The sequence below is a fragment of the Lampetra planeri genome, chromosome 8, assembly GCF_965212315.1.
Source record: "Lampetra planeri chromosome 8, kcLamPlan1.2.h2, whole genome shotgun sequence".
NCBI lineage: Eukaryota > Metazoa > Chordata > Hyperoartia > Petromyzontiformes > Petromyzontidae > Lampetra > Lampetra planeri.
In genome coordinates this window covers 2,646,032-2,658,115 of record NC_136114.1, presented here as the reverse complement: position 1 = coordinate 2,658,115, position 12,084 = coordinate 2,646,032, and the positions used below count along the sequence as shown (strand labels likewise).

The window sequence follows — 12,084 nt, the reverse complement described above, 5'->3', positions numbered from 1 at the left end:
TAACGAATCGCTTTCTCCCAATGTTGCCGCCTGTGCCGTAGCTTTCTTATGAGGTGCAGTGCGATACTCTACGTAAAACGGCTTTAGAGGCCAGAGTTTTTCACCCGTCAACTGTCAGTTTCGCAAGCGATGCCCCCAAATGCGCTGCGCCAACAGGGCCCAGCCTGTCACCGAAATCCTACATCGTGTCACTTGCGGTCTGCTTTGATTCAAAGTGCAGCCATGCACTTGTCTCCATGCATGATGCTAATCACGTTACAGATGTTTTTACAAAGAATATTTAAACATCAGAAGCACAAAAACACACCAAAAGTACGTACATGCAAATATTTGATTTGCACAAGAAGCCATTTTCTGGAGACTCACTGGCACCATCTCTGTGGCATGAGCAATCAGGAAAAGTTATAAACCAACAGCAAATTAACTGCTCTGTAAGCCAGAGGCAAGCACAGACATTGTGTATAATACTCACTCACCGTGTATATACAACACCCCATGCTCGCTTATCTTGTGTTTTTAATAAACAGCGGTGGTAGTGCCCCCATGCCAGACTGCAGTGGTCACAGTGACGATGCAGTTGGAACAAAGGTTACCATCGAGTTAACGTCGTGTGAATATTCGCAGTCACCGCTGGATTCACCTCAGTGATCAAAACGCCTGATTCTCATTTGGACAAAAATCCAATGGTCTGTCAGTTTTATCCTGAAAACATGGCAATGAAAACCTGAACATGTATCAATAACCAGCAATGGGGCAAATTAATTAAACGGTGTGTTTCAACCATTCCAGCACGACTGAAATTGGGACTTCAGTGTCTCCGTGCTCAACATCGTGGTGTCGCAACAGATTTAACAGCAACGAAAAGGTAGCAAGATAAATGGAAAGGATCAGCCAATTTCATGAAATGCAACAATGTATGCGTCATGTATTCTCGAACCCTTCGTAGTGAGAACAAATAGATAGAGCCAAGGGAAAGTCATTAAAACATGTTCGGAGGTGCATAGGACTAATCTCCTACAGCAATCGATGGGAGGTTGAGACAGAAAGCAGTGAAGCTGAACGTAGAGCACGTGGGAGGGAACGCAGGTGGGGGACGACATCCGTGAGTGGCAAGGATCAGGTTTTTTTCTTCAAAACGATGGATCGTTCGTGCACGAGTCGATGGGCGAGCGAGTGGATGCAAAGGAAGGTGCGAGCAAAGGGGTTCACGTTTAGAGTTGAGTGAGAATACCAGCAGCTGGAGGCTGTATTGTTCTCTGATAACACCCGCGTGTTGCGTTCATAATGCGAATTGGATATAATGCGATGAATGTATTAGGGAACGCATTTTTTTTATAACGCGGATGCAAATTGGATGTAACGCGATTGAGTGATAAGAACGACATCGCGTGAGTTGGAATAAGCGGTTGCACGGCTTCCTCGGTGTAGCATCGCACAAGGCGGGATGCTGCTGGATGCTTCTCGAAGCTACCCACGCACCTCAATCTTCAGTCTTTGTTCAGCCTGCATACGCATCTCACGTGTTAACGCAACTACCGCGTTAAAGGAGACCAGACTGTATCTGGATTCTGCAATTATGCATTCTGCAGTGGAAAATGTGTTCAGTGGAAGCATTCGGATCCTCTGGCTTTAGAAGCACAGTCTCAAACTGCAATTTGTTACCATGGCACCGTGATAACATCTTGTGGTTCCTAGTTTATGCATGCATGTATGTAGAACTTCTTTCACACCGTACACAGCCAACCGTGCTAATCGGAGGTGCGGGGGAAGGACAACAAACTAAACACAAAAAGCTGTTGTAAAGAAATGCGTTTTCAATCGAGATTTTCAAAAGTCGGTGGCGATGACATCATTATGCGTAGACGACCAACTCCTATTATGACATCCTTAGCCTCGTAGAGTGTTTGGGGCAAGAGAGATGACAAAGCACGTGATAGGTGGGCGCATGCGGTGCTAAGCAATGCCAATAAAATATGGATTAGTGCTCACACCCCCAGGCAATAGCAAGGACCTTTAGCGAGCAGGACATTGCCGTGGCCATGAGCCTCACTGAATTCCACTACATTGTGCACCCCAACCACCCAATCCCTCCAGCCCCCCTCCAAACCCCCACCACCCCCCACCTTTCTTATGCCCTCATGTTCACCGTCTTGAGCATAACATTATTTAATCTCTATTGCGGCGGTGTGTTGTGTTACTCATTCGTATCCATTTAGAATTCTACCACTGCAGACGGAACACTGAAACATAGTTAAATGAGTTCACGAATTTGGGTTTAAATAGCAATATCTTATGGTTACATTGGCTTGAACAAATGATCTAATCCTGTAAGCAACCAAGAGTGTATTATCGGTGTCCATGTTTATTGTAAATGTGTTTCTACGTATTTTAAATGCTATGATTGTGTAATGAAGCTTTTTAATTGTAATATCCTGCATACTGAGTGCTTATTAAAAACTGAGTACACTGCGAGTATTGTCGCATGAAAGAACAAATATCGTTGGAAAACATTAATTTATTTAATTTCATTGTTCACAAGAGGAATATATTGTGGCTATTGATGTCAAAGATTTCACAACAATTGCTCCCTCACGTGATTCGATTATAAAATGATATCATTGTTGGCCAAGGCAATTACCAACCTTCGGCATTGAACGGTAAGAGAGTGATTTAACCTCACGATGTATGGCGGCGTGATTAATTGTTAGAAATTATAATTGCAATCAATAATGAACCGGGCAAAGAGTGAGTCACAATTTATTTCGTACTTTGCCACGTTAAGAGTGTGGCAGAGAAGGCTTGTGAAGGCATCGTTATCAGAACATGTGAGGCGGATTAAAACGCCAAAAATGAGACCTGGGTGATGCTCATTTCTGATAGCATCCCAGCACAAGGAGTATACAATTCCACATTCCTATGACGGGGGCCATTGTGTTCATTGAACAAGCATCTTTGACCTCCCATAAATTGGTGCTTATTCTATTGACCCCCAAGGGCAATGGTTGACCTCTGACCGTGATTGAAACTCACAAAGACAAAGATGTGTTTCTACGTGGGGCAAGTGCTGTTAGTGAGCACCTATGAAGGCTGATACAGCACACGAGGGGGTGGGTGGCCAGCATGCACGCCCGGCCGCCTTTTTCTCCCCAGTTGCGATAGTTACACATCGCACCAAGCACTCATTTGAGACTCAATCGACCTAGGGGAGGCCCAGGATCGGTTCAGATAATCGTCACTGGTATTGGCCGTGAGCGGGAATCGAACTCGAGTCGCCAGGTTCGTAGTGCAACCTAGCGCTAACCACTGCACTACCGCTCCCCATTTAAGCTCACACACACACATACAGCCCCCCCCCCCAAACAAAAAGAGAAAGTCCTACAGACACCCCAAGGTCAGTGATGGCGAGTACCCGGTGTGCTGGCTCGCAAGTATAACCGTAGGGGATCCACTCTTTATGGAGCGACACGATGTAGCCTGTAGCGGAGGCACTGGAGAAAGGCACGTGTTGACCTTCAAGGGCTCATCGTAAAAAAAAATTGGATCTATTGTTTCCCGCTGTGATAACGAAATCAATTGCAGAGCGGCTCGCATCGGCATTGTTGGTAAGAGGCACGTGCGGTATTAATGAAACTACCCAGAGGGTTGGTGTCACTGACTGCAACGCACGTGGCTGCAAAAAAAAAAAGGCTCAGGGAGGCATGCGCGTGGTGTTAATGGGAAATTTGCGTCAATAATGTTTCATCTGTGAAGCCACTGAAGTAACAATGACGCGCTCTCGCTTAAAGTGCCGGAGGTCTCTGACCTTATCGCAGCTCCTTACTCGGGCCCAAAAACCCCCAGACCGCTTGCCTCGTGCGGCACAATATCCCGAATTGAAAATCATTATTACGAGTGTGGGATGTGAAACGTAATACTGCACTGTGTATAAACACCCACTAATTGTCTGAAAGCGTCTAAATACGAAGAGAAGTGCTGAGCAATTGTTGGTAGCGCTCACTGACCGCCTGGCAGCCTTCCAATTCTTTTCTGCGGTTCCTGCTCGGCGATTGCGAGATGGAATCCGCATGGCCGACGACGATATATTAAACTAAACATTAAATGTTTTTAATGATTGTTATCGGTAGATCCGTACTAATCATAAATAGGGTAGGCATACAACAAGTCTGCATGTTATTCATCACAAACCGCATACTGGTATAGGTTGTGTGATATTCCGACCGAGAGTGCGTCTCTTTCCAACGCAATCAGCCTCCAGCTCATAATGGTGTCACAAATATGTCACGGATCTAATTGTAGCCAACGGTGTTTGCATTCAGCTGCATTGCACCATGTGGCAACGATTTCGCGTTGTAATAGGAACGATCAATATTTATTTTCGCAAGGAAGTTTACGTTTCGCGACATATTATTTCGTAATGCATTTAGAACAACGTGCAAAAGCACCCTCAAATAAATAAATAAAAGTGTTGTTTGTATCACCGGTATGTAAATTCAACTCGATGTATTGATGGGGATATTTAAATAAAATTTAATTAATTTCTCAAGATTTCAATGGAAGGAATTCCACCTTTGCCCAAGTTATGTTTCGTAGCAAGATATAAACATCCCCTCTCGTCCATGAGAATATCCATCAAGTTGCAAAAATGCGTGGATGCAAAGACAAAAGATAACAAAAAAATGCATTTTTTCTCATGATGCTCTGCAGGAGACATAGGGCACAGAAATAGTGGGCTGCAGATATAGCACAGGGCTTACAATTAAGAATTTAGATTGTGCAAATAGTTATCGTAGTCGGCAACCCAAGGAGAAGCTAAAAATGAATAGATTGTACTTGGTGTGGTGTCTCATCGACACTGGGTGCACACAGACAAAGATCCTCCGTATAGCCTGAACAGACTGTTGGGGCAAGTGCTGTTCGCGAACACCTATGAAGGCCGGCACGGGACACGAGGGGGTGGGTGTCCAGCACCACGCCCCGGCCGCCTTTGTATTCCTAGTGGTGATGTTTACACACCACACCACGCACTCGTTTGAGGCTGAGTCGACCTACGGGAGGCCCAGGACCGGTTCAGTTAATCGTAACTTGTGCTGGCCTTGAGCGGGAATCGAACTTGGGTTTACGTGTTCAGATCACAGCGCGCTTAACGCTGTACTACCATGTGGCTTATATCCGTGAACGTGTGCGCGTGTATGCGTGGCATTGCGCGCGAGTGTATTCGTCTGCGTGTGCGTCACTTCAAACGTGCGTGCTAATGAGTGCATTGCGTGCGTTGTTGCGTGCCCGTGCGCGAAGCGGTTCGACACGTGAGCGAGTGTACACACGGCCAAAAATGTGGCATTGCGAACGTATCCCAACCCAGTCGGTCAGTTACCCCAACTCGTGATGTGTGTGCGTGTGTGCACACATAACATGCGGTACAGGAGGATGTGGAGCATCCTCCTGATTGGTGCCAGAGGTGTCAAGATCGGCCTTTGTAGAGGAGGTTCGCGAAGGACGCTACTCAACAGTTGGAGGAAGTCGTCCTCTCCAGCAACAACGGTGGACAGAGGAGCGACGCTCACAACAATGTGCAGAACGCCGGGCGGAACGTTGCAAGTTGGCACAGTAGGGAACATAGGTGTTGCATCTGCCAGTCATCTCCGTCAGTCAACCCATAACACCTGGGGTCTGTCCCGTGACCTCCTGTCAGCCGCGAGCCTTCCATGATTCACGTAGCCTCAAAGTGCACCCAGCCGGGTACAAGCGATGTGGTGACGTCACTGCTAATTAGTGTGGAATGAGGGCAGTTGTTGTTGACGCGAAACATAATCACGCCGATGTGATGCACCTATGTGTGCATTGAAGTGTGTTTATGCATACCCGCCACTGATGCTGCATTCAGGTTTCATATTCAATACAATTGTGGATTTAGCGTCCACACCCTTTGAGCCCAAAGCTCATCACTTGGTTGTGTGTCTCACCTTGTACTTACAGTATGCAAATATCATGCAAAGGGGGTGGCCAGGCATTGCTCTATAACCTGTTCCCCATCGACTGTGATATCTGACCTAACCCTTACCTTTCCGCATAACTGACAACCACAACATGTGGACACTGACATCTTGGGCTTGGTCGTAAGAAAGCCTAAAATCTATTACGGCTTCCTTTTTCGTGGAAGCTTGTTTGCAACAAAACGGTTTCAAAGGGCATCATACGCATGGACAGATGCAGGTCCTCCGGGCCAAATGCCCACGTCACGCACGCCTCTGCTGAGTTCATCTGCCTTTAGGGCTGTTTAACTGCGGTATAAACGTGCTATTGGACCCGTCCTGCTGGCTTGTACTCCTACGGTAATACGAGTCGTCCCTGGTAATAATACGTGCGTGTGTGGCAGCGGTGTGTAATGCGCAGAACTTAATAAATAAATGATTTCACATCCACTGGCTCACCTTGGTGCCTGCACACTCTGCAATGCGCCCTTAGCAAAATCCCCGGCACCCTTCCCCAGGCAACGCTTTAATTAGATTCCCGCTTGGCCTATTTCGCTAGCGCTGCTGAATCCATGACCTTCATTCACGCACACTTCCTCTATCCATTACACACTTGTCCAAATGTCAGTGAAGTCCGGCCCGAATTTTATATTATTTTTCTTCCTGAGAATAATTATATCACACACTTTACTGTTGACCCAAACGGTCTTTGCTTTAGTTGTATTCTTTATCTAGTTATAAGCAAGTTCTGTACATGTGTGACAACGAGCTGTGTAGCTCATCGGATTCATCCAGTATAAATACATATTCTGACTCGGTTAGTAATCTTATGGGCACCCTTATTTATTGCTATTCCCACTTCAGCAAAAAAAATAATCTTGCTGTGGTTTTCCCACCTGATGATGATTGCTTGTGTTGCAATCGAAACGTCGTGATTTATTTTATTTTATACCTACGTGACTTTACCGAAAGAACCAAAGAGTATGGATTCCTGCAATCACGAAAGCTTAAAATCTAGAGTGTTTCGTACACATTTTACGGTAATTTTGTAAAAAAAAAAACAGGAATTGTCCCGTTTTGACCAACGATTGTACAGAGTGCGCGCGAAATGTTGTTGACATTTAGAGAAGAACGAGGAGCAGGGATGGAACCTCGCAGAGTCAAGGGCGAGCTCCTCTCGCCGCCAGCGGTCCCCAGGACGTCTCTCCCCCTCGCTCGCTCACTCGCTTTCTCTCTCTCTCCTATCGGTCCATCACAGAGCAGCTCCCCAACCCCGCAGCGCCTCACGCCCGGGGCCACAGCGCCGGTCGCGTTGTGGGGGTATGCCCCCCCCCCTCTGTCCCACGCGCGTGCGGGAGGGGGGACAGGGGGGCAGGGGGGGCAGGAGGGTACACCCCCCCCCTGCCCGCGCGCGCGTGTGTGGGGGGATCGGGGTACGCGGTCACTGCCCGCGCCGCGCGCGTTCTTTCCAGAGCCCTCCTCCCCTCTCACCCCGACCGTCATTCACGGCAAAGTCACCGCGTGTCAATGTCACGAGTCGCCGTGAGTTCCATGGCGCTGTTCCATTTTCCCCAATTGCTGGGATGAATAGAGCGCAGCTCGACGAGACACGAGCGGACGCATTACGGAGGACTTCGCCCAGCAGTGTATCGATCACTGGATGATGATTATTGCCTCTCTTTCGTGTTCCAGTTGTACCATTTTCCCAATTTGTTCTGCTCACACCTACATGGCGTCTGAACGTGTGACCCTTTGCAACGATAACGTAATGATCCCTACGAGCGCTCCTGTTGTCGAGTCGCACCGCACAACACCAACGCGCCCTTTCCCCCGTGTTCATATTGGGCCACAAAAGTGCGCCGAGGAGTAAACACGCACGGTGCTACCGGCCCCATTGCAACTGGCGTCCCCCTGCGAGTCTCACGCAGCCACCTATCCACCACACCGAAGGCAGTGGCACGACGCCAAGTTGGCACCCAGGGCTCACGGAATCAACTCTCGTGATCCATAGGTCACCATTGCCCCAATGCAAACGCGTGGCTTGCTGCGCTGCTCTCTGTGCACGGGCACGGAGCGCAGCAATCAATCGCCAGGTTTATGGCTTTATGTCCCCCTCTCTTAATCACTACTACGCCCTGGACTACACTGCCCCCAGTGAACACAGCCCCGAGTGAAATGTCAATGGATTGTTCTCTCAACGCCCGATTTATTACACAACCCGGTTATCTTCACAGCGCTAAGCCACGCTTATGACAGTTTATTGACTACGTTTGTTGTATGCCCGTGTTATATTGACTCGAGTGCTCTATCATGCCTGCCATTTACAGGAGTTATTGGATACTTGATTTGTAGTTAGTGGGAGCCTACACAGTAGCTTTTGATGATCTATAAGCATGCGCTTACATTCGCCGCTATCAACTCAATGTTGTGGCAATTGAATCAATTGAATGTGCAGATTCATCGAAGCCCATGGGTGGGTGTAAGACTTTGTGAATACGTCAATCAACAATTAACAGCGCGAATTACAATGCCGCACGTGACCGCCACTCATCTCTATAAAGGCGGCTGATCTTTACTTTGTGAAACCCGCCTTGGAAACACACGCGTGATGGCAATCAGCGCTTAGTTGTGAGCAGCATCCGCAGTTATCCTTCGTGAATCGTCAGCAATCGCCATGGAATTGCCAACGTGAAGTCAATTAATTTCCATAAATCTCACATTTACTTACAGAACACATACGAGAGAATCGATTTCTATCTTTATTATAATTCACCAAAGCGAATGTGGCACATACGTCAACAGGAAAAGTTGTACATCCATAAAAGGTGATCGATCACGTTTGGTTTCGTTATGATACTGTCAGTGAACATCATTCACCGAATCGTCCACCCAATCTTCAAGAGGGTCTCGGATTTTTGTTTACCTTTCGTATAATTTGTACACCGATCGGGTATTTGTATTGTTGCTTTCAAGTTCTGACTCGCCCCGACTGGATATCTATGTTAAAGAGCTTTATAGCTCATCGGATTCGTCAGTATACATACATATTCAGATTCTGATATAGAGGCACTGATCACGCGGTCACCTCGTGTGGGCCCTCACACGGGGCTGCCGGCTATTGCGCGCATTTCCCATCGCAGCTGGCAATGCAGAGACATAGCGATGTATGAATGTTGAACTTCTTTCGCACCGTACGTAGCCAACCGTGCTAATCGGAGGTGCGGGGGAAGGACAGCAAACGAAACACAAAAAGCAGAGATAGAGAGACGGAGACAGAAAGATGCAGGGGCAGACAGAGACTGTCACAGGGGGAAGACATACAGACACAGCGGCAGACAGAGAGACACTGCAGCAGACAGAGACACACACAGAGGGGCGGACAGAGACACACAGAGGCAGAGACGGAGAGAGGCGCAGACTGAGCGAGCCAGGGGCGCAGAGGGGACCGCGTACTCACAGGAAGGTGGTGAGCGGGCTGATGCCCGCGGGGAGGCACGTGAGCCCCAGCTCGGAGCAGTCGACTCTGAGGACGCGGGGCTCCTCCTGGCAGCGGCATCGCGGGGGGCAGCGGCCCCCTTCACCCGGGCGAGCCCCGCAGCTCGTCCCACACAGCACCAGCAGCAGCAGCAGCACCAGCAGCAGCAGCAGGGACATCACCGGCTTCCGCGGCGAGACTGGCATGGTTCTCCGTTGCGTGTGTGTCTCTCTATGTATCTGTCTCTCCAGCTGCTTGCCCTTGGCTGTGGCTGTCGGCGAGTTTATTACCTGTTGCTAACAACCCGCGCCTCTGGGTGGGAGAGAGAGGCAGCTTGCGCGAAGAAGCGACGTGTCGCACGCGTGTTGTGCGCTCGAGACGCGGAGTCGCACTGGGTAAACCGAGTCGCTGGTTGACACACGCGCGAGAGGGAGGGAGATTACGTCGGGCGTCAAGAATGAAGCGCGTCCACTCGTGTACCTATGGCCGTGTGCCCTACACACACACACGCGCACACGTGTGCCCTACACACACACACGCGCACACGTGTGCCCTACACACACACGCACGTGTGGTGTACACACGCAGCAGCAGCAGCAGCAGCGTGCCTACAGCTACAGCTAAGACTCGTGTTCGCCGCTCGCCCTGCACTTTACTTTATAGGAGCGCAAAGTGGAACATTGCGCATCGTCGCACGATTGGCCCCACGCCCCTATATATACACACACACACCCCACACACACGCGCGGGCAGATCGGCGCGGTGCAAGGCTGCTCTCCATTGGCTCTCGCGCTCCGACACTCGCAAGCACGCGGGACGCCGCGGGGGCCGATGTGCCGATGTGCCATTCTCTCTGCTTCTTCATCTTCTTCTTTCCGGCACTCAGAAGAGACGCATCTCTCTCTCTTTCACACGCACACAGCGACAGAGATCCCGTCCGTAGGAGCCTTTGGCAGACTCCCAAACTCTTTGGTTCTTGCAGCGTGCTACAATTAATTGTAAAGCCACGTGACTTTGCCGAAAAGAACCACAGTGTGGATTCCCTGCAGTCACGAAACACTTCAAATCTATAGATTCTTTGGCAGACTGTTGGGGCAAGTGCTGTTTACCAGCACCCATAAAGCACGCCACGGCACACACGAGGGGACGGGTGATGTTAACGCGCCCGCAACCAGGCTCTCGTTTAATAAGGCTGAGTCGACCTAGGGGAGCCCCAGGATCGGTTTGGGTATTCGCCACTTTTATTGGTCGTGAGCGGGAATGGAACTCGGCTCGCCGGGTTCGTAGCACAGCGCGCTAACCACTGCACTACCGCTCCCCACAAAAAAACAAAATCCCGTGTACAGTCTAAAGAGAGTGTTGGGACAAGTATTGTTCGCGAGCACATAAGTGTCCTGCGTGCGGCCTCGAGATACAAGCGGCAACAAGGGGTCGTGGCTTCGCCTGGTGTGTTGGATCGTGCTTACAGAGAGAGAGAGAGACACGCGCACACGCAATGCGCCTGTGCAACACGCGTGCACAACACGGCACGCGTGCGTTAACGGCACCGCCACCGTGGAACAAGTGGACTCTATTCAGCTTCGGAATATAAAATAACAATTAATTGTAGCACGCTGCTTTTTATATTCATATTCTTGGTTCTTTTGGTAAAGTCACGTAGAAGGGAAATAATACAATAATAAAATGCTGCTTTTAGTTCGTTCCCAAACGTCATACGACGGATTACAACGAATACCGTAAGTAATGTACACGTAAGCAAGTGAACGAAAAGCCCACATCACGTACCTACATACAAAAAAACAATGACAAAGATCCCCCGTATAGCCTTAACAGACCGTTGGTGTTTGTTGGCCGTGTGCGGGAATCGAACTCGGGTCGCCAGATTCGTAGCGCAATGCAACAAAACTGCACCGCGGCTCCCCGTGTCCATTTGACAAAGACAAAGATGCCGTCATGTATTTCACAGACTGTTGGGGCAAGTGCTGTTAGCGAGTAGCACCTATGAAGGCCGGCACAGCACACGAGGGGCTACGGATGGCCAGCACCACGCCCGGCCGCCTTTGTCTCCCGTGGTACGCTGTTTACACGCCGCACCAGGTACGTATTTGAGGCTGAATCGACCTACGGGAGGCCCATGACCGGTTCAGATAATCGCCACCGGTGTTGGCCGTGAGCGGGAATCGAAATCGGGTCGCACGAGTCCGTAGCGCAGCACGTCAACCGTTGCGCCACCGCTCCCCACGCACGTACACACGAGTAACGCTCGTACGCACGTGTGCACGTGAGTGTATATATATACTCATACACACACAGACGGCCACGAAAGATCCCACGCGGTGTGCGATCACGGAGTGACACGTGCGCGTGAAAAGTTAAAGTTTCACTCGTTGCTCGGACAACCCAAATATTCTAGCCTGGTTGTCAACTTTTTGAACAGACGACACTTGAAAAACCCGCTGGATGGAAAATGACATATCCTCTCGACCGGTGCATATTGAAATGTTGCATATAAGCTATACGTCAGTTTAACAACGTAGGCTTTCGCGACCAATATTATTCATAATAAAGTTTTTTGGGTTAGATCGCGTTATTTATGCATGTGTCGTAATCCCCACCACCCGACACGGCCAAACAGTAAAC

At 49.3% G+C, this 12,084-nt stretch overlaps 1 protein-coding gene across 2 annotated transcripts in view; it reads right to left on the bottom strand.

Moving 5' to 3' along the window:
• LOC144720210 (leucine-rich repeat-containing G-protein coupled receptor 5-like) overlaps positions 1 to 10,117 on the bottom strand; it is a 145,415-nt gene extending 135,298 nt beyond the window's left edge. For both annotated transcript variants that reach the window (XM_078596724.1, XM_078596725.1), the window contains exon 1: positions 9,427 to 10,117. In XM_078596724.1, the coding sequence (XP_078452850.1) occupies positions 9,427 to 9,650 (224 nt within the window). In that variant the 5' untranslated portion in view covers positions 9,651 to 10,117. The remainder of the gene's footprint in view (positions 1 to 9,426) is intronic.
• Positions 10,118 to 12,084: the final 1,967 nt, after the last annotated feature.